Here is a 23282-nt window from a genome sequence, read left to right as displayed (position 1 = left end):
ATTCTAGTTCATAAGATGAAATGGTATATGAAATGAATCATATATGAAATGAATCATATATGAACTGCGGATATGAAATCAAGTGGGGCTATGATCTTCGCAGTTATGAGCGCAATTTTTGTAATTGCGTAGAGAAGCCTGAAAAATTTATTTTCAGGACTTCAATGGGGTTTGAACCCGTGACCTCGCGATTCAGGTGCGACGCTCTAACCAACTGAGCTATGAAGCCACTATGAACTCACTAGTTCATAAGTGTTGATTATATTTTAGTGTTAGTAAAATCGCTTGATATCGTGTAATTAACCTCATATTGTTATGTGGTATGTTATTGTAACACCATTGTAGTCTGTTGGAAAAAATTAAGAATGCATTTTAAGTGGATAAGTGTCCGGGCGTTGGCCCAGGTTATATATACCAGGGCAAAACGTTGGTTGTGGAAGTGGCGCAAGGTTGACGCATGTAGGAAACGCACAAGGAAAGGATGTAACACGAAGGCCTGAGGGAAAAGGAAAAGACCAAGAGCTGAGTGTATCACTGCTAAGAGACATTAGCGGGAGCCGTCCGGAAAATTTCAAGACAAAACCAATTCGCAATGGGGATGACAGGCCTACACAACTCCTATCCACGTGTTTTAGCCAGCTTAGAGTTTGGCTCGAACGATCATGTCTTTTAAGGATCTGCCCCTTTTGTACGAAACGATCGGGGGGTCTTGAAATATTTCGCTAAGTAGCGGTTGTTGCTGGATTAAATGCCATTTTTGCATGAGTATTTGTTTAAGATTAGGCAACGTAGGTCGGTATTGCGTGACGAAAAGACAAGATTCGCTTATCTTCTTTGCATTTCTGTAGGAGGGCTTGTTTCCTGTTCTCAAATTTGATGTCTGAGAGTGTAGCCGTAATCACAGGGGCACCCAACGTCAATTTTCGGAAAATATCTGTTCGGAAGACGATTTGAGATCTAGAATTTTCGGAACATTTGTTGTAAAATATTTTGCTTGCCTGCCTCTCCTAGCATTTTCGAACATCTGAAAAATGATATAATCGCCCATTTTTAACGGATTTTTACCCTAAAAGGGTCACCTAGAATTTTCGGGAGCCTTTTTTCCGGCTAAAATTTTCGAAAAGGTAACTTTTGATCCCTATAATGATCGGATCACTAGGCTTTCAGCTAGGAAATCCGAACAGATGAAATTTTTTAGGGGATAAAAATATGCCTATATCTACCGTTAAAATACTAAAATACATTTAACAATGCTATGTTTAAGTGGTTTTGAACTATATTCTCGTTGGGTGCCCCCGTAATCAGGCTTTCTGGATTTCCTCGTTCAATAAGGCTTGCTCTAAAATGCGAGATTTTAGTTTTGAATTTCTTTTCAGAGGAGTTTGTACGGAGAAGTCTAAGTACTTCGCCCTTGATATGCCCTTTTTTTTACCCCCCTAAAGGATGGCAATTTGAGAAATGCGTGTACAGAAATGTTTCAGTAGGCTTGAAATGCGTTTATATATCCAATATAGATTTGTTTGCGAATCGTTCGCCTTTGAAAATGTTTGAGTCATGAGTCACCATGGTCTGAAAGCAATGCTTCAATCTCCATTTGGGCATCTTCCTCTTTGGAGGTTGTTGGGACTGCTAGAGATCCGTCTTCAGTTGGAAGGCTCATGGCCGTTTTTTTTTTTTTTTTTTCGGGCAAGACCGCGGTTTCGATCCTTCGGGATCTCGTCAGTTGCCGATAAAGGAGAGCGATAGGGTGCTGAATTGAAATATTATTGATTCGAAATTGTTTTTGGCAAGTGTCTAGCTTACAGGCCAGGGTTTAAGGGTTAAGGTTAGGGCCAGGGTTAGGGTTATATCCCAACGTATCACAAAACGTTTGCCTGGCACTGCGCCTATGAGTGCTATTTTGAAATATTTTATTGATTCGAAATTGCACTAGGCTAGACAGGCCGCGATATACATATCACTACAATCATCGTTCAGTTATATGATATATCAGACCATGTAAGGGGATACACATATCACATAACAGCGATCGTAGTGATATCTGTCGTCTATTAATTTAGAATCAATAATATACTTACTAGCCATATATAAGCTTAGCTAGTACTTTGCTGGACAGACAACAGCGTTTGCTTTACCAGGGGATACACATATCACTGACTACGATTACCGGTGATATGCGTACCCCCGAGATATGTTGGGGATACACATATCACTGAACTGGCGATCTCGGCAGTGATATGTGTATCCCCTGGCTAGCGCGCTGTCGTCTGTCTAGTTTTTAAATTTGTCAGTGATTGGGAATCAATAATACTTGCTGTCAGTTGATGGAATATTTCATGCACTTACGTACTAGGCAGAAAAAACGCTAGTAGCTAGTAATTTGTTAGACAGGCGACACGCCGATAGGCCAGGGGATACATATATCACTACGATTGCGGTCACCAGTAATATGTGTATCCCCAAGATATATTTTTGTTTTGACGACAATTTCGATTCCTTTATATTTCCAGTAGATTGTTTGATGTTTGGTACTGGCCCATAAGAGTATTATCAGCCAAGGCATGAAATCCATTTGGTTTTACAGCTGGTTTTATTTACATGGACATATCGGACTCACGAGTCGTGTCTTTACAGTTCTGATTGTGGAAGATGGTTCAGTTGCAAATCAATGGTTTCTAGTGTTGGTCTCTTGAAAAAATCATGTCTGATCTGTGTTCACCGATTTCCAAACATTAACACAAGTTAGCCGTAATTATTTATATTTTGGAGGGGAGGGGGGTGGGGGATACACATATCACTGGCCGCCATATTGGAGGGGGTACACATATCACTAGTGATATGTGTGCGGGGATACACATATCACGGGGGTACACATATCACTGCGACAGCGGCAAAAAAAGAAGTCACACGAAGAGATTAGGGGGCTAAGTTTAAGAAACGAGAGAAGAAACTGGAAGCAGGCGCATGTCGGCCGAGGAGTGAAGAAGTTGACGTGGAAACTGAATTGCTGTTGGTTTGTTAAGAGCTGGACTGCTGGTTTGTTGAAAGAATGAACTGTTGATTTGCTAAAGAACTGAACTGTTAGCTTAATTTCTAGTGAGTGGTAAAAGTATTATTGTTTATTAGAAACTTCGTAGAAAGTTTAGAATTGGTATTACTTTAAGAATTTTGGCCTGCAAAACTTGTATCTTTAAGAAAATAATCTTAAACATTTTTTTGGTATATATTTTATTTTGCGAGTTCTTGGGAAGGGGTTTGTGTGTGGTCATATCTATTATCCGTTTGCGTTTTGTTTTTACGTCGTGTTGAAGACGCACGTCACAGACAGACGATCACGTTTGTTTATTTTCGCAAATGCCTTCATACCTTACCCCTGACCACAAAAAGGGGGTGTATTACTTTTTTCCGTAGGAGTGAGGCTAATACTCAGTAGGGGAGAGCTGGAAACTAAATGCATGTTTCGTAGCATTTGCATTTGTCTTTTTTATTTTATTATTTGAAATGTCAACTGATGAAGGCCTCTGCTAATCCTTTAGAAACTGGTGGACACTGAAACATTTGCATTTGATCGGAACTCGTGAATCGCTTGGAGAAATATTAAGTTGTGAAACTTTATTCATAAGTTCGGTATAAAATGTGGAAGTTGCTCGCACACCTCTGATCAGGTGTGTGGTGTTGTGGCGTCGATCACATTTTTCCGAGAATGATCTTTAAAACTACTTATCTTGTAAGCTGATAAAAGGCCTTAAAGCAACGTGTAAGATACGTCCACTATGCCTCCAACACTGAGGGTAAGTAAATTAACTGACTAAGCGTCACTCAGTTTCTATGGTTGCAACCAACGTTGTAGCATGTAGTGTAAAGCTTACTTACTGTAAAGTGACGAGGCAAAAATAGTTTAACTCGACTACCACTTCGACATGCAAATCAAGTTAGCCTTACTCAGCAAGCTTTTAAAAAGTTGAATCTATTTATGGCAGTATATGACTTTTTGGCAGTTGGAGTGTTTTCTAGAAACAAAAATGTTGTTGACTCGTTAAACAAGGGAAGGGAAGCCTCTGTCTGCCATACTGGGCTTAGAAGTCAACCCTTTCCCGAGTAAATTTATTTATAGAACGCCTCCTTTGGGAGATTCAACCGGGCCACTGTGTTGTAAAAGCCAATCAAACAAAGCTATGTCAGCGTCAAGGAAATTCTGATAATTTTCGCGGGAAAAACTTATTTGTAAAAATAAACTTATGGCCTGTTTATGTGGTCTCAGTTAACCGAGACAGCCCTCCTTCCTGAGACAACTTTACCGAGCCTTTATATGAGAATTGGGTGACCAAGACAAAGTCGACCCAACATAATTATGCATATATTTTAAGACGCATCTTCAAAAAATATATTATCAATTTGCCCTACTTTCTTTTTAGTTCGTTATTACGCATAGTTTCGTTTTCACATTCAGAAAGTGGAGTGACAATCTTAACGGAAAAGTAATGCGTAGTTTAAATAAAAGGCTGTTTTTGAATCGAGAGTTTCCATTGACTGCAGTGTGAGAATTTTGGCGGGAAAAACCTTTTCATTTGAAAGCAAACGCTAGCAACTTGTAAGAGCCCCCAAATTATTGGTTCTTTGATTTTTATTTCATGCGTGCACATTAAAGATTTTGCTGTCTTGTCTTGGGTAGTTGAGCCAAACTGTTTGCATGCGAAAAAGTTGTCTCACCTGCCAGGGTTACCCTACCTGCCGAGGCAAGACGACTCGTCTCCCCGAGTTGTCTTGCCCTGCCGGGTTACTCTGGCAGAAAAGGGTTGATTCAAGGAATTCGTGGAGATAGAGGCTTTCCTTGATGAGCTTCAGTGGCCACTCCCCAGATCAGACATTGTATTTTTACTTAGTAAAATGGACTACCATGCATACCCGACTGTTGTCACTCCCCTGGTTCAACTTCTTGTCTGCACTTGTAAATAGCCAACGGCCTTGCCTGCGGCCAGTTGGGATTCGTAACAGTTGTTGTTGTGTTCTTTCGTTTCGTTCATAGTGTTTCATTGGGCCTGAAAATGTCCTAAAGGGAGTGGTCAATTAACTATGTATTGTATGTACGTGCTTGTAGTCCCCTGCAGATGCCAAAGGTCTACACTTTGGTAGACAACATCTAACATTCAAATTGCAGTCTGACTGAAAAGAAAAATTACCATTACATTTAAAGTGCACCTAACCCCAAAATATTTTTTTCGCTAAAATGAATTTTTGCACCTGTTCGAACGCACTGCGGCCATTTTTTCATTTTTCTAACAAATCCTGTCATTTTATAGGCTTCGAAATTTGCGAAAATCCAAGCATCTTTTGTTCACGACCGAGTCAGAAGGGGAGTGGGTCTATTCCTGATTTGACATCACAAACTGATTTACATTGCATTAACTCTTTGTAAAAATGCATGCAAAGTAGATTGTGACGTTAAGTCAGGAATAGACCCACTCCCCATCTGACTCGGTCGTGAACAAAAGATGCTTGGTTTTTCGCAACTTTCGAAGCCAATAAAATGACAGGATTTGTTAGAAAAATGAAAAAATTACCGCAGTGCGTTTCGAACAGGTGCAAAGATTCATTATAGCGAAAAAAATATTTTGGGGTTAGGTGCACTTTAATACAGTCACTGTATTTATGAAAACAAAACTGTGTGCACTGCAGTGTGTCAAGATAACAATCCTGCATTTGACTTGATTTGCGTTCATTGTTAATTTCAGTTTACAGTGTGCCCAATTAGTGCTCCTGTGCTAGAACGACTAGACACTTAGATAAAAAGTTCCTTTCCTTTCCTATAAACTTGCATCTGGGAAAAATACCCAATCGTGCAAAGTCAATATGTGGCGGTTGATTAAATGCATAAAGAGTTAACCTATTGACTCCTGGGAGTGAGACTTGAGATTTTACTCTGACTAACACCAGGGCCCGGTTGCTAGAAAGACGATTAACTTAATCCAGGGTTATCGTAAACTTTTGTTTCATGTTTTCACCTTTTTGGTGAAAGTTTCTTTTGCCTAGTTTTGTTTTTCAAGATTGACTTCTTCTAATGTAAAGTTCTGCAGAATATCAGCGTTGAACGGCATGTGGGAGTAGAGAAATAAATTCCTTGGTTAATTTTTAATCTGGGATTAGCGCTAATCGGCTTTTGAACAACCCGGCCCAGACGATTTTACTCACCAATGGGGTCAATGGGTTAAGAGGAGCCAGCTAATGAAGAAGTCAGATTCCCAAGGCCCTTTTAAGTTTTCTAGTTATCATCAACACATTCCTCAAGATATGTACCACTTTTTTTTTTTTGAACAAGCTAAGCTGCAAGTTGGAAAGAAAAATAACTGTTTTACAGAAGCTAAATGCATACGAAAGGTCATGCACGAGCCAAGTAACATATTATTACCTAGAAGACATTGTGAATCTGTACTGCAAAACACTTACGGAGGGTGTGGCTGGAGATACCTTGTTGAGATAACTTTACTGATCTAACTAAGGGCTTTAGCAGAGATTCCACCCCTCCCTTTTTGGCTGGAAACCTCCCATTTTTGGTAAAGATTTTAGTCCTCTCATTTTCGCTCAACTAACCAAAGAAAGATGGTATTTTCTTTGTTTAACCAGTCTTTTTAGCACGATTCTTTGCCATTTTTCTGTGGTGGCTCAGCCATTTTTACCCTTTTGGCATTGTAGCATGAGCCTGCGGTAATTTTGGGCACGTTAATGCACACGGATGCCTCAACATTGTGCAAGGTTTGCGTTTATTCCTGGGACAATAGGCCCTTTGCAGGCTGCTTGCCCTCCAGCAGCTGTTTTCCATATAAATCTTTTTGTATTTTTTTTAACATTAAAATCACTGTAAAATCTCTCACCTAAATGTCAGTGGCCTCAAAATTGACATTCTTGCTAATTTCATCATGCTCTTTCCATTTCTGGCCGATTTTATGATTGTCAAGGTCACGTGACACTGTCATGCAAAGGGACTATTGGGCTTTACCTTTCACTGCCTGATAAAAACTCTACTATTTTGTAATAACCTAGATCTCAAAATGCAGGAAATGGCATCTTAGAGGCACATGTCTTTAAAATGTTCCCAGTGGGAGGATGCCCTCTGACTCTCCTAGAGAGTTGTGCTTGCAGCGCTTGTGGGTGCAGCTACACAGTTCCTAAAACCTCCCTTTACCTTAGTTGACAGGGTTGGAATTTCTGTAGTAATCTGACCTACTGATTTACAAATAAACATTTAAAAAGTTTGGAATGCTCCAAAAGTGTTCTTTTCCATTATTACAATTTCTGTGAGTTGCCACTAACCTTGGAAAACATTTCAGGTAATGAAGAAATAATTTGTCCATAGTTAAGTCCACTTAAGCCTGTGTGACTACCATCTTCTCACTGGGAACATACACATAATTACACACACACACAAAAAAAAGCCCTCCAGGAGGGTTGCAGAGTTTTTCAGGCCAAAAAGCTTATTTTAAATTCTCAATATTACTGGAACAGCATCTTTTGGTCATTCGCTAGAATCAAAATAAAGAAATGCATACAGCCAAAGTGTGAATGAATTTTCCATTTGTTCAGAAATTCTGGGAAGTCAGGTCAAGGAAATTGCCATTTGATTCCTTGCTTTTCTGGCATTTTTGATGGAAGGAAAAATAGCCTTGATAGTCTCATTAGACAACATTTTCTTTTATGTCGCTCCACAGCCTACCCCATCTCCCACCAACAGTAGTACCACTAAAGACTTGCCGATAGCTGCAATTGTAATGATAGGTGTTGGTGCTTACCTTGGTTTGGTTCTTCTTTTTCTTCTGGTCAGACAGTGCTTGAAGGTTGGTTGTCATTCTTCTTTTAACATTGTCTTTGATTGATAATATTAAATTAATTTTGATAAAATTGTGGTTCTTTGTCCATGAACGAAGTAGCAATTAATTTAAAGTTTGAAACTTAGGCCCGTTTCAAACGTCGAACTTTTCATGTGCCGAATCTAATGCAAATGAGCGAAAACAATAGATTTTCTCATTTGCATTAGATTCGGCACATGAAAAGTTCGACGTTTGAAACGGGCCTTACTTGTCATATAAATTATGCTAAGGCAGATCAACAGATCATTCAAATAATATGATAAAATTTTCTTTTTTAACCCATTCATTCCTCAGGGGCCCCAGAGTGCCCCCTCTTTATGAATGAGTAAATTTGGCGTTAGACATGGTAAATTAAATCTAGTAAGTCTCACTCTCAGGTGTCAATAGGTTAAAATAATACATAAAAAATGATGACCATTTAAGATCATCGTAGACTTGGCATATCTCTTGGCCCTCGAAACAAGTGCAAACAATGCTATCAAATTTGTCAGAATCTGAAGCAAGTAAAATCTACATGTAGTAAGTCTCACTTCCAGTCAATAGGTTAAATACATAAGGCAGTGTGGCCCAGTGGTTAGGGCGCTTGCCTTGGGATCCAGAGATCCTAGGCTCTGCTCTGCTCCTGCTCTGACTACTCATTGAATTTGATCCTGGTAGTCCCTGGTTCGACTTCCCAGCTGCACTTGTAAATAGCCAACTGGTTTGCCTCCGGCTAGTTGTGATTCTTAACAGTAACTGTTGTTGTTGTTGTTCTGTTCTGTCATTTTGTTGTGTTTCATTGGCCCTGAAAAGCCCCTATGGGGAGCTGTATGAAGTATGTATTGTATTGTATAAAAAATGATGACCATTTAAAGACCATCGTAGACTTGGAATATCTCTTGGTCATCAAAACAAGACTAGTGCAAAAAATGCCATCAAGTTTGTCAGAATTTGAAGCAAATACACAATAATACCTAGACATACTCTTCATTGGTTTTGGCTTTGCTTCCGAATGGTTAAAAAACTGGGGAGAGATTTTCACACCAAAATATTGACACTCAAGTGGACACTACTCAAGATAGCTTGTGAATCTTTTTTTTTTCAGTCCCAAGGAGTGAGCATTTGTCCAGCATGGGTATCTGAGTTTTTTTGTGGAAAATGTTGTGGAAATGAGGATAACACACAGCGTAGTTGTCTATGTGCTTGCTTTGTACCTATGGCAGAAATGTGTGATTGTGCTACACCAAGCAAGAAGTCTTGTTTGGACACTGTCTGCCCCACAAAACAGGTAATATAGTTTAAAATTTAATAGAATTATTCAACTTGCAGCCATATTGGTTCGTAGTAAAGCTAAGTTTATTTTTTATTTTTTATTTTGGGAAAGGGAAGATGGAATTCTTTCTTCTTTTTCCAACATAATTTAATAAATTATTTTAAAATATAATGGCCCCATCCCCCTTTCCTTGTAATCTCTTAACCATAGTCAGGTGATCATTCCTAAAGAAGAGTCCACAGTTTGGGATGGCTATGAGAAATCCTAGGTCTTTCTCTCAACTTATAATGTATTTAACCCATGGACTCCTATTATTGAGACTTTGGTAGGTGTTAGGATTAGTTAATATTGGTGCATACAGTTACAGTATTGTAGTCATAGTAACCAAGTTAAAATATCTTTTCCTTTTGCAAGTGGTGTGATGATACATTCTGTTGTTGTATGAATGCCGAGCCAGGAGGAGCCATTTGTCAGGACTGTAAAGGGCCAGAGTGTGCGGTATGAATTTTAGCCATGTACAATGTAGCTTGTGAACATTTATTTAACTTGTTTGAAGCCATCAGTTCTTTGCACACAGAAAGATACAGAATAAGCTGTGTTCTTGGTCCACAAAAAAATAATTCTTTGCTTTGGAAAATAGGAGGTAAAAATTGCTATCATTGGGTATAAGCGACAGGCACCCAGTCAGATTTAATGCCAGGACTTAATTATGTTAATGTACCCCTTTGTGATCAGCGAATCACAGTTAAGTTTGCATACTACACTAAAATAACCCCTTAATTTACCTTTTTTTTTTTTCAGCTTGGTGGCTGTAACTGTGCATGTGACTGTTCACCTCCAGAGTGTGATTCCATTAACTGTATTTGCTTCAAAATTGACCTCTCTGGAGGTCAAGCTGCACAACGTCAACAACAACAGCAGATGGAGCTTCAGAGACAGATACAACAGCTACAACAACTTCAAATGCAGCAACAGCAATTTCAACAACACCAGCAGGCTTATCCCAGATAACAGCATGCCATTGAGGACACCTTAACAGTGATCCAATAGCTCTGCAACATATATGTACAGCCTCATCTCTGAAATCACCTCGCACATAATTGCACAAAGTATTATATAATGTTTGACTTTGCAAGACACAGTTACAACCTTGCAATAAAGTCAATGCAGCCAGAGATCAAGTGTAATAGGCCTTTTGCAGCTAAGCCATCACGTGACCTACTTTCATAAAATTATGGGCTATAGCTTAACAAATGCCAGAAATGGAAAAAGCATGTCGAGAATATCAAAATGGCCAAATTTGAGGCCCCCATCATTAAAAGGTGAGATCTTATGACAGTCTGAAGTTTTAAAAGAATAAGAAAATTTGTATGGAAAATATTGCTGGAGAGCAAGACCTTGCTCTCCAGCAACATGTCCCATACAAAACTTCTAAATTTTCCGAAAATTCAAACTGTCATCTAAACTTAGTCTTTCATTCCAGGGGACTCAAACTTGGCCATTTTGGTATTTTCGATGCGCTCTTTCCATTTCTGGCATTCTGTAAGTTATAGCCCATAATATAAAAATTATCTAGGAAAAATTTGGTCATGTGACCCCAGCTGCAAAAGATCTATTGAGAAACGTAACTGGGTATTCCAATGTAAAAAGGATGTGTAAAAATGTATTTTAATTTGTATTTAAATTGAGTAATAATTATTAATAATTATGACATTGACATCAGGATGACTTGAATTTCTTCTCAAGATGCATTTAACAATAATCATTTTAAGGTCTTGGTAAAGGAAAATGAGGTGTCCGCAGAAAAATGGAATTGTTGCGCCACTATGTTTTGTATAGCGCCAAACTACATACATCATATTAAAGCTAATAGATTGAATTATTTGAAGAAAGTTTTAGTTTTTTGGTATTTAATATTGCCTTTTAGTTTTGAGGCCTCAAGCTCAGAATGACCGAAAAAAAGAAAAAGAAAAAAAAGTGCTACAAAATCAGTTTCCGACGACAAATGAAAAATTCCTCACAACTTATTTGGCCAGTAGTACAATCTATTAAAACTGAAAATTTGGAAGCGATATCTTAAAACTCGTTGGGACAGGAGGTCCAAGAAGTTGTAATTTTGGCATTAATAATATACCAGTCAAATGAAAGCTTCAACATTTGCCCCCCAGATATATACCCCTTCCTGCCCGGGGAAGGGAATTTGATCATCTTAGTCTTTCCATGGGCAGGCATTTGATCATAACTCATAGGGGGTGGGGAATTTGATCGCTAGCCTCTATTTCATGTTACATTTCCATGTGGATTGATAAATCATGGCAGAGACAAACTTGGCTTCAATCAAACCAGAGGTATTAAATAGACATTTTAAATTGAAATATTCTCTGACTGTGTTTCTCTACAAGTAACATGCAGTTGATCCACATCGACAAAATGTTACAGTCTAATAGACCTACATTAGAGGTTTATTGATAATAATTTGACATCTAAATTTGTCAACTTTGTGATTGGTTCTCTTTGGCTATTACCTGTTACCTGTCCTCCTCGTGCCTCGTGACATGTAGGGCCTTGGTTCTCTTTGGTGCCGTTTATTAAACCATGTACTTCAGAAGCATAATAGAAGCTACTGAAAAGTTAAAACAGTAATCTGGTAATTTTCCCGGGGGTGGGGGCATTTGAATAAACACTTTCCAAAAATTCAAATGCCCGGTGTGTTGCCGGGGGGGGGGGGGGGGGGGGTTATGTTGAAGCTTCCATTTGACTGGTACATAAACCCCCAGACAATCAAGCTTGAAGAGTTTGCGTGCAGTTCAGCGTTTGAGCACATGCTAAGGTAGCAGATCATAATACGTGAATGCTATCAATTGACACTCAATCCTTTCACGTGATTGACATGAAAAGTCAATCATTTTTTGTGCGCAGATTACGGCAGGAAACAAAGAGAAGCGATTTTAAAATCAATTTTTCAGAATTGTTTTTTTTAGGAAAATATACTTCACAGCCTACCAATTCAAGATTTGCAAAAACAAAAAAATTGAGTGAAACACCCAAATTTACCTTTACAGAGACCTTAATAACGGTATTTTTTAAATTACAAACTCATCATTGCCCTGTTAACATCCAATTTCTTGACCAGTGTGTTCACCCAGAAATCGCTTTAAAGCAAGGTACCGGTAAGTGCTTTAATACATTCGGTCACAGTTTTTCGCTATACAGACTGCCCAGCTAGCAAATAACATATTTTTGTCATTTTTCAAACTCGTTAATAATTCATAAGCCAAAAACGAAAGAAATCACTGCCGTGAAGGAAGTTTGGATATGTGGTCTTAACTCAACAAAAAATTTGCCAATTTTGCTGCCAAATACCTCTTAAAATACCGATTCTTTTGAAAAGCAATATCAAACACTCAAAATAGTGTTTCATCAGATATCCAAACACCTTGAAATCGGTCAAAAAACTCAGCCTTGAGCCTCTTTTTTCAACTTACTTCTCGGTATTTGGATATCCAATGAAACACTCCTTCTCGTGTTTGATATATTATTAGGAATGTAGCCTCTACCCTACCATCGGTATTCTCTTTGAACAATAGTCTGCAAAAAGCCATGAAAAGTCCTCTCGGACATGATGACATTGAGATTGTAACAAAAACAATCTACCTTTGGGATATAACCAGCCGAAATGGGTTAGTTGAATGGAAACATAATTGTGAAAAAAATTTTTCAAGTTAATGTGATCGAATTGTGAATTATTTTATTTGATTTTATTTTGTTTTAACATGAACATGAAATAATTTATTGACTTATCTGCGACATGTGACAAGTCTCAATATTTATAAGTGAAGGTGTTTGACCAGGGGGTCTAGGGGACCCTCTTTAAAGCTATTTCATGCTCATCACGCTCAGGGGGAAAGCCCTCTGATTTCTTGGGACAAGACAAAGTTAAAAAAACAAAAAGTCATGTAGTGAATACATTTATTTTGCATCCAAAACTTGTAATAGTATGAGCCACTAAAATGTAACGCTACAGTTAAATAGTATGGAAACGGTAAAGAATGAGATCAAACCAACATGTTCCCTGATGTATTGACAGATACACACTGGTGGGGATTGGATTTATTACCATTTCCAATAGTGCTGCCAAAACCTTATTTGCACATCATATTTCCAAAAACTGCACTGCTACAGAAAAGGATTTTTTTAATCTTTACAATGAAAGAATCCTTCACTGCCTCCTACAAAAGGACTCTGGACACAGCATCTGATTAGATGGATGGCTGTTATGCCAGGAACAATATGGACAGTAAAGCTAATAATAACTATTAGTATAATAATGACACAGGTGGTTATGGAAATTTTCTGCACTGATTGACTGCCGTTGAGGTGATTATTTTGCGATAATCATCTAAGCAGTTTTTCAAAATGGCCGCAAGCTGTTTGTCAAGGTGATGGACAAAGAAATTAATTGTTTTAAAGAAAATGCATCTTTTCTTAAAATAATCCCCTCAGGCTTGGTGAATAAAAACCGAGACTTCATCTTGGTTTTTATTCACTGATATTCACCAAGCCTTCGGCGAATAATTGTTTAATAGTTATTACTAGAGTATCACCCTTGGTTTTACTGTTTTAAAACACAACTGAGCACAATATGCTGCAAATTAACTATGGTTGCTTTCTAATATTACAGAATTGCAACCAAAATCTTGACAGGACAAAATCCTAAAAATGGTCTAACAAAAATAGCACGTTATATAGTAATAAGAATGTCTATAGAAAAACTGTAAAAACAAAACAACCTCTAAATGGTTATGTGAAAACGTTTTAGCAACACAAAAGACAAGAACAGTATGGCACATCAAAATACCATGACTTTTCACAACAAAATATATTGAAGAGCAAAAGACAGGATAGCTTTGTCTTTTCAAGGAAAAAAATAGTTCATTACAACACTTGCTTGTTTTAAGATCCTGGGAGTGAGATTTTACTCTGTCTAATGCCAGCAGATTTGACCTCTTGAACTTACAAAGTACCCTAAGTAATACCCACTCTGACAGATAACAGTGAAAGGAGAATATTGCTGTCACACTAAAAAAACATGATAACACACCTAACACATTCTGAATTATATGCTTTTCTAACCACAGGTCAGCCCTCACCTTGCAACACAAAATCACAAAGTTCCTGTTATATCACTAGGTGTTCATGATTAGCACATGTGCTTGACAGTAACAGGACAGCATAGACCACTTTGTAGGATAGTTGTTCATTACATTTTATTTATAAGAGCTGTTGTGACATGATTTGCTGAGGTCGAAACTTCCCACTTCAAGAGAGGTTTTGACCAAATCATTCCTGTGCTGTAATGCACAGATGACACTTTTAAAACTGAGATTATGTCTTGCCCTCCAGAAGACTCAAGGGGCCGGGGTGCATGCATTCCTTAATGATAGTGTAAATGAAAGTGAAAACGTTAAATAATTTGGAGTACAATCATTATATCAGCCAAATTTTTAAAGCTACATAGGAGTTATCACTAATATACAGGGTGAGGTTCCAATAACCTCACTCTTAAACGCTGGCAACAATGCAAATGTTATTGAAATGTTTGAAATGTTCTTTGAAAAACTGCACAAAACTTAGCATTTACATCATGAACTCCATAACTACATTCTAAAAATTATGAGCGAGTTATAATATTAATAAGCTTAGTAGGAATTTCTCATTTTGCCCCTGGTATTTTCCCAATGACCTGAAAAACAATGAGAATAATGTTAACACGACTATTTCCTTGTGCTTTCTCATTTTAAGTGGGAGTATTTTGATAAGCTTCAGTTACAAAATGTGTCATCATCATCACTGACAGGGCTTGATATTATGACCAATACAGTGAAATTTGCAACTGAATTTTTCCATTTGACTACAATAACTGGAGGAGTCACACATTTGTGACTTGTTTCACCTTCGCTATCACAAAATAAAAGGGTTATTATAAATAGCGACCACTTTGTCGCTACTTTTGCCAAAATAAATTTTAAAAATGAAAAAATAAATTTTCTAGTTGTAAATTTTGTTTCAATCTGAAGGTATGGGGCAAAATCGTTGTGTAATGCACTAGTCAATGTAAATCCCTCCATAACCCTGGAAAAGGCGGGACATTAAGGGGACAAAACCCGATATGCAGCTTCTTGAACAAGATTTGCGCTTCGGGAACCGAACCGGGAAATTCCTCTGCTAGAGGATTGGAGTCTAGATCTGGGACCAAACCATACAGCGACTAAAATGACAGAGTTTTTCTCTGTCCTTGTTTTGGCCCATTTCTATTAGTAGGGCTAACGCTCACATGGTACATATGGGGTAGAAACTTAGCACTCCACATTACAATCAAATAAGTTAAGTCTGTTTTATTGACTTACTTTTTGCTTGATATCCAAAAATTACCTAAGTCACTGAATAGAAACCTTGATGACTGTTTTATTTTGTTATTAGTGATTTTTTTTATATAACTTCACTATAAACCATTGCAATAAAATATTAAACATGGTAAAAAAAATTGGTAAAAAGTTTAAAATGCAACATTTTGACTTGACTTAAGTCATTATCAAGCAATGAAAATAAAAATGAACTCCAAAATATAATGATTACTAATAATTATTTGTACTTATTATTTCTTTTTTTTTACCATGTTTAATATTTTATAGTGAAGTTATGGAACGGAAATATTGCACTGGGGTGGGAAAATTAGCTTAACTTTTGTCTAAGGTCCAGCCCCGGTTGGGGGAAGGGGGGGGGGGGGGGTGGGGGGGGGGGGAGGGGGGTTGGGGGGGGAAGGAGGAAGGGGTGATTTACATTGGCAGGTGCATAATTTAGTTGGGATGTTATAGGCACAGCACCAATTCCTCAATCATTAAATTTTGTCATTTTCAGCAGTTTCTTTAGACATGCCCATTGCCCTGATACATATTTCAACTAAAATTTGTGAACTTGCGACTAACTTTTTGCATCTTGTCACACAATCATCAATATCCTTTACAGAGCACCTACCCCACTCAAATCAACTCCAGTTAAGGCCTGCACTGCAGGAGGCAGCTGGCTGACAAGTTTAGAAACTTCCCCTGTAACATTTGAGGACTGATCTCCCACAATCACGATTTGATCTGTCTTGGCAAGAGGTGCAGCAACTTCTGCTGCCACCTGCGAGGCAAATTACAAACAAGAGAATCAATGATTACTTTTAAGAGTACAGAACAAATTTTGAATGCACTCCAATTACCTTCGTATTACATAACTAACACCCTAATATGTTTAAGTGGAAACCCCCTAAAAATAAATATTGCCAAGTTCAAGACAAGTCTAGAACCATGACTGGTCAATGTCACTGAAACTATTTTGTAAGTATATCATGTTTCATCTACAGAGTTTGGATTGATCAGAAAAATGGCAGAAAGAGAAACAGTTTGGCTAAGCCTTGTTCTCACTACACATGAAAGAACTCATAGAGATCTACATGTTCAAATAACTTAGTTATACCTTAGGCAATGCTTCCAGGACTAAAGCAGTCATGGCGGCATCTCCATACATCTTGTAAGCTGCAGCTTTCTGCCTCATACGCTCAGCCTCAGCTTTACCAATTGCTTCAATAGCAGTAGCTTCAGATGAGCCTGTCAACTGTTTGTCAAATGAAAGTTTAGTGTGCTACAAAACATGACTCCACAAATTCAATGAGATACAATGGAAAACCTTGGTAGCCTTTTCACAATAACCATGCAAAGGTAATAATGTTATCATACCTTAATCTTCTCAGCATCTGCCTGAGCCTTGGAGACAGTCTGGGTTCTAGGATATTAACCATAAACGTTAACCGTAAATGAGTTTGATACCATTCCCTCCAGTACATCACAGCACTGCATTGTACATGTATGTACATTATATCTTTGCCTTTAATTAAACTCAGTCAAAAACTACTACAACTAGGGGTAATCGAAGCTTAGGCGAGTGCGTTCGATGTTTGTAGGACGGTACAGGTTTGGTACAGGTAGCAACTGAGGGGGGAGGGTGGATGGTTCGTGCGATAGGGAAATGTTATTACAGTGGAACCCCGATACAACGATCCTCGATATAACGATATCCCCGGTAAAAAGATAAACATGCTATGTCCCGGCAAAAGTTACAGTAAAATGTATGGGACAGAACCCCGATATAACGATCTTCAGTATAACGATATTCCCGGTATAACGCTGAGTTCTTAGCGTACCAAGCGTAAAATCTTCCCCGATATAACGATATTACAGCATCAGTACACAGATACAACTTCAAATGTTTAAGTTTTGTTTTGTTTTGTTTCCCTACGATTTATACCACAGACTTTGTTGTGTAACCTTGATAACGTCTAATGCTTTGCAAATTGTGAGTCATTTGATACTCATTACAAGTTTAATTAAACAAGATGTACAGTAGTAAAAAAGCACATGTTAATTTTACCCCGATATAAAGATATTTTCGGTTATTTTAAGGCAATATCGTTATATCGGGAGTCTCGTTATAACGATACCTCGATATAACGATCTAATTCCACGGTACTGCATCTATGAACGTGACAACTTGTTAGACGTAATCATTAACTATTTATTTGGAATTCTACAAGTAGACAACTACTGAAAATTACTCTAAAATGAGACTATTACTTGCAAGTCTTTTCAGCTTGTGGTATTAAAGACCTAAGATTACTTTTCTTTGCTGAACGCTTGGACAAAATAAATTGAGTTTGTTGATTTCAATGCCGTAAATATCACAAGTCATGATGAAATGGCGCCGACAAACGTCATATCTCGGTAGATTTACTTTGTGGCACAACGGCCGCCAAGCTTCACAACTCGGTAGATTTACTTTGTGGCATAACGGCCGCCGAGCTACACAACTCGGTAGATTTACTTTGTGGCACAACGGCCGCCGAGCTACACAACTCGGTAGATTGACTTTGTGGCAGAACGGCCGCCGAGCTACACAACTCGGTAGATTCACTTTGTGGAACAACGGCCGCCGAGCAAAACAACCCGGTTTGATGCAAGCGCGAGGAGTCGCACACATTTTCCAAGGACAGTGACGAACCATGCTTAATCCAAAGTAAAATTTTACCGACTTCAGTTGACAGACCTTCAGCAATCTTTCAGCTCTTTTCAACGATGAACGATGGAAGATTATCACACCTCACCACGCCGACGACGCACAAATCACCACGTGCGATAGTTCGTCAAAGTGAGGCAAAACGTAACCAAGCGCCTCAAAGCGAGGCAAAAGTGTGTCGACGAAAATGAAATCTCGAAAAAACTTCCCTTACAACACAAATTAGGGGTTGCGTTCGAGGTACGAGAACGCAAAAACCACCGATATGTGGAATGGGCCCACTTTAGTTAAACCTTTTGATAAAATTCCTTTCCCATGGTGAGCAGGAGCCAGCTTTTGCCGTCAAGGTGTACTGGAACAACCACAACAATGGAAAGATATGTTGTCAAAATCATGAGTCCCGGGGGAAAATGGATAAAATTGTTCTTGTCCAGCGAAGAGGTTGCAAGTGCAACCATGGACTCGCTGTTACTTTGAGTGCAAGTTTTGTTCCCTGGCCTAAAAAGTAGGGTCCAACACAAAACCTCTCAATAATTTAAAGTGGGTGGGGCAGTGACTCAGTAATGTCCCCATTAACCCATTGAGCCCTGAGAGAAACACTTAATAGATTTTACTCTGCCTAATGCCAGACGATTTTACTGGTCAATGGGGCGAGTCCTAGAGCGTTTGAGGTGTGAATGGGTCAATTAATTAACTGAAAATAGGAAAAATATTAGTTTTGTAGCATTATGCTAAAATTATGCTATAAACGTGGCCATTATGCCGGCATTATGCTCGATGCTCTGACTGTGCCATAATGCCCAAAATTATGCCGGTGTAATGTGTCTAACCCAGTGTTCCAGACAGGTGACGGGTCTCGGGTCAAAAACCAGACAAGATCAGCTGCATGACCCGACAAATTAATGGAAAATTATAATAATCTGGTGGGATCAGTGGGAATTGACCCGTTGGAATTCCGTATTGGCACCCTGTCTTAAAATCTTATTTGGAACACTGCTAACCCTACTGGCCAGACCGACATTCAGGGTCTTAAAATAACTGAGGAGAAAGTGCTGCCTTTGTAATTACCCCACAAATGGTTACACTTTTAAGTCTTCTAAGATAAGGACTATAACCTGTAGGCTAGGCTGTCTCAACACCCTTCCTATGAACCACCACGAGACTTTGTGATATGTGCGGTAACTAAATCCTAAACCACATTCATTCAAAAAAGAGAGAGAACCTGGTTGAATATGTATCAACAATCCTTGCATGTTTGATTGAATGTAACTGAAGACAGTTCATACATTGTAGAAGAGTTGCTCTCACTGCTTTGGGGAACTGCAATTACAGTGAAAGCCTGCAGATTTTTTAGGTACCCATTTTGAACTCAGCTTGCTGAACTTATTAATTTTACACACCTTCTTCCTTGTGCAATGGTTTCCACCTTGTAGCTCTCTGCCTCAGCTGGTCTTCGCACCGTAGCAACCAACTCCTTGTCTTTCCTGGCAACTTCCTTCTCTTCCACTTCTATTTGCTTCTTTCGTTCCACAATATCAATTTGGATTTCTTCTGACCTGATCTTTTGTTTCTCTTTAGCAGCCTAAAAGAGTATGTGCAATTTCATCCTTTAATAAGGGAAAACAGAGTACAAAGGCCAACAAGAAAATGCCGGCAGGTTATTGACACAACACTACAAGCAAGAAGAGCTTAAAAATTCGTGTCCAGAGGGCATGACTAAAGGTCCGCACACACAAGTGGACTTCTTGTAGGGTCTAGTTCTTGTGAAGTTTATATGATGGGACCAAGCGTGGGGACAAATCCCTTCGAAATATTCGCATGATACAAAAACGCAATGGTTGAGGCGCTCATCCAAAAAATAATTTCGTGGGATGTAGCATAGGAGGGGTCTCACATGGATTCCAAATCTTTGCAATTACTCAAATTTACTCAGCGGTGAAAGAATGTTATCGATAAAGTTAACAATGGTGCTCTTAATTCGGCTGTACCCAATAAAAAAAAATTGATTGAGAACTCCAAAATTATATAGTAAAATACACTATTGATTCTCAAGGCTAACCTGCGAAAAAGGTGAAATTTTCGTTTTATGAAACCCATGGTTCCTTGCAAAGCCAAGCAAAACGAAAGTCATGCAATCTTCTCAGAAAAGTGTTTAGTTGCTTATCGTTGGTTAATGCTTTGGTGTACAGTAAAAGACAATAGACACAACTTGGGCATAAACGAGGGGCAGGGTATGTACTGGCAAGGTGCGGATAATACCCAGCCCCGGTATGGACAACCAGATGAGGGGCCTTGGCAACTAGCCGAGGGGGTGCCTCATGCCTGTATTGCAAGGCGGGCATAGTGGCTGGCATAATATCCTGTGGTCAAGTTAACCCAGTCCAGCAAAGTAACAATATGCCCCCCGCCCTAACAGGGCTTCAGCACAGAGCTGAAGGGGTGCCAAGGGCAGCAATTCCCTGCCCAAAATGCCGAGATAGACGAGGAGTGCCCTGTGCAAAGCCCATTCAGTGGTTTTGCTCCCAACGTGACAGGGAGAAAGAATGATTGACCCCATCTCCACAGAGTTGCAATAGTGAAAGGCAAACATTGCCTGCCCCAAGGGTGAAAGGAGAGAACAGACAAGTGGAGATAGGGGTCAAAAGTATGACATGAGCATAAAGAACCAAAGCCAATGGGCATTGCATAGAGACCGGAGGGGATAGGACCCTTGCACAAAACATTTGAACATGAATACAATGGCATAAAGCTCAAGGAAAAAGAATGTTACAGAAAGCCCTCAAGTGCCAAGTGGGCCTTTTTTCGTTTTTGTTTTAGAGAAGAAGCATGGCATTAACCCTTTAAGCCCCGATAGTGCCATATGGCACTCTTGCGTGACTGCATCTTATTCCCGATAGTGCCATATGGCACTCTGAGACCCACGTACATTGTAACCAATGAAAAGTGATGTTTTAGCGTTGCTATGAAGCTCTATTGTTTTTGAACCAATAGAAAAGGGTTTAAGCTTTCATTTGATGTGAATTATGTCATAGGTTTTCACTTAGCATCAGTCTCAAAATTTCAATCGAAAACTATGGCGGCGATGAGCGAAGACGAAAGTGACGACGGTGTGTTTTTAGGATTCGAAGAGGAAGAGCGAGAAGCTATTGCAGAATGGAGGCAAGCTAGATTTGAAGCTAGACATCAAAGCGACTTAGAGTCAGACATTTCTGTGTCTTCTGTTGCAACCGACGATCTCTCAGACCTAACAGACTCTGACGAAGAAGAGACATGGAATGAGGACGAACATCCCGTAGACGTTGCACCATTTACTGCCGCTACTGGCCCTACTTCTGGCGTTGCAGAGGATGGAACAGCGATTGATTTTTTTTATTTGATGTTCCCAGAAGAACTTATTGAGCAAATCGTCCTTGAAACGAATCGTTACGCACGGGAATGTATTGCTGTGAAACCAGACCCAGAATGGTTTGACACAACTCTCGCCGAAGTGAAAGCGTTCCTTGGACTGCACGTGCTGTTTGGAATAAAGCAGTTGCCTGCCACTCGCCTTTATTGGAGCAGCGATCCTCTTATTAGAGTTACGGCAGTCCAAAAAGTCATGTCAAGAAATCGATTCGACAAATTATCGCAACATCTGCATGTCAATAACAACGCGAATCAAGTCCCTCGTGAAAATCCTGCACGCGACAAGCTTTTCAAAGTTCGGCCCGTTCTAGATCGTGTTGTTGAATGTTGTAAAATGGAACTAAGACCTGATAAAAATTTGTCTGTCGATGAAGCGATGGTAAAGTTCAAAGGACGTCTTGGAATGAAGCAATACATGCCAATGAAGCCAGTCAAGCGAGGGATTAAAGTGTGGGAAATAGCCGAGGCGTCTAGCGGCTATGTTTACAATTTCGAAGTTTACACAGGGAAGAGACAAGATGGCGTTACTGAACACAACTTGGGGTATCGTGTTGTTTATAACTTAACTCGAAACATTACAGGGAAAAATCATCATGTTTATTGTGACAATTTTTTCACAAGCGTTAAACTTGCAGAAGATCTGCTGCAGGACAACATTTATCTGTGTGGAACGACGCGAGCAAACAGGAAAGACTTTCCGAAAGAACTTGCAGCGAACAATGCGCAAGTGAAACGCTTGAGGCAAGGAGAGTCGATTTTTCGGCGTAAAAACAACCTCGTGGCAACTGTGTGGAAAGACAAGACTTGTTCATTTTTTGAGCTCCCAAAGCAATCCAGTTGGAAATGAAACAGTGAACCGCAAACAACGCGATGGGACTGTTATTCCAGTACGAAGTGCCCCTGTTGTAAAGAGCTACAACAAGAACATGGGAGGTGTCGACCTACATGACCAGATGCGCGGGTATTATGCCGTCGGAAAAAAGTCAAGAAAATGGTGGCGTTATCTTTTCTGGTTCTGTGTCGATGTCAGTGTGGTAAATGCGTTTATTTTGGATAAAAAGGCCGTGAACCACCCATCAAGAACTCAACTTGACTTCAGAGTTGAACTTGCCAACGATCTGATAGGCGATTTCAGTAACCGAGCAAGAACTGTAGCTTCTGATCAAGTAGAAGGAAGCCACTGGCCTGTTCCCTTTGGAAAAGGGCGATGCAAACGCTGCCTGAAGCGAAATCAGAAAACTTTTTGCAGAATGGGCTGCCAGCAGTGTAACAAGCATGTTTGTTTGGCATGTTTCCCGAATCACATGGATGACCTGAGCTAATGCGTCACAAGAGCGCGAAATTCAAATTCAAAGTTTACTTCGAAAAATCGCTCGAAAATTCTGGACTTATCACATTTGAAATTTATTGTAATGTATATAGGATAGTTCTTAAAAATTGCAAGTTCTGTTGTGCATTTCATTCAAAAAATGAGTCTTTTTGGCTTTCTTATTTCCAAGACATTCTAAATTTGAGTGTAAACAGGAGCGTTTTCAGCAGTTTTGAAATCTTTAGCTTGCTCTAATTCATGTTATAGTTCACCATGTGGTGTGATATTTGTCTAGAATTAAAGTTTATTTCTTGCTGAACATTTTTTGTCTTAAGTGTTT

The 23282-nt window shown here is 39.2% G+C and overlaps 3 protein-coding genes, 1 non-coding gene and 1 pseudogene across 4 annotated transcripts in view; 3 read left to right on the top strand and 2 right to left on the bottom strand.

Annotated features, from left to right (window-relative positions):
- Window positions 1-156: 156 nt before the first annotated feature.
- Trnas-uga (transfer RNA serine (anticodon UGA)) lies at window positions 157-229 on the bottom strand. Its single transcript has one exon. It is a non-coding gene; the product is annotated as a tRNA-Ser (tRNA).
- A 3242-nt stretch (window positions 230-3471) lies between these two features.
- Window positions 3472-10717, top strand: LOC137976394 (uncharacterized). Its single transcript, XM_068823737.1, has 5 exons — window positions 3472-3791; window positions 7704-7829; window positions 8947-9129; window positions 9529-9612; window positions 9916-10717. The coding sequence occupies exons 1-5, from the start codon at window positions 3774-3776 to the stop codon at window positions 10123-10125; spliced, it is 621 nt and encodes a 206-aa protein (XP_068679838.1). The 5' UTR covers window positions 3472-3773; the 3' UTR covers window positions 10126-10717.
- Window positions 10718-13066: 2349 nt separating this feature from the next.
- LOC137976391 (flotillin-2a-like) overlaps window positions 13067-23282 on the bottom strand; it is a 20295-nt gene continuing 10079 nt past the window's right edge. Inside the window, exons 6-10 of the mRNA XM_068823733.1 lie at window positions 19629-19810; window positions 16896-16941; window positions 16636-16773; window positions 16150-16299; window positions 13067-14857 (exon numbers count right to left, since the gene is read on the bottom strand). Coding sequence (XP_068679834.1) covers window positions 14828-14857; window positions 16150-16299; window positions 16636-16773; window positions 16896-16941; window positions 19629-19810 — 546 coding nt within the window. The 3' untranslated portion in view covers window positions 13067-14827. The remainder of the gene's footprint in view (window positions 14858-16149; window positions 16300-16635; window positions 16774-16895; window positions 16942-19628; window positions 19811-23282) is intronic.
- Window positions 21302-21957, top strand: LOC137975301 (piggyBac transposable element-derived protein 4-like). The gene is made up of 2 exons (XM_068822395.1): window positions 21302-21828; window positions 21945-21957. Exons 1-2 carry the CDS (start codon window positions 21302-21304, stop codon window positions 21955-21957), a joined length of 540 nt encoding a protein of 179 aa, XP_068678496.1.
- On the top strand, window positions 21968-22955 carry LOC137975300 (piggyBac transposable element-derived protein 4-like; annotated as a pseudogene).

This window comes from Montipora foliosa, chromosome 11, assembly GCF_036669935.1.
Source record: "Montipora foliosa isolate CH-2021 chromosome 11, ASM3666993v2, whole genome shotgun sequence".
NCBI lineage: Eukaryota > Metazoa > Cnidaria > Anthozoa > Scleractinia > Acroporidae > Montipora > Montipora foliosa.
Note: the sequence above shows the minus strand (reverse complement) of the source record. Positions and strands in the feature narration are given on the sequence as shown.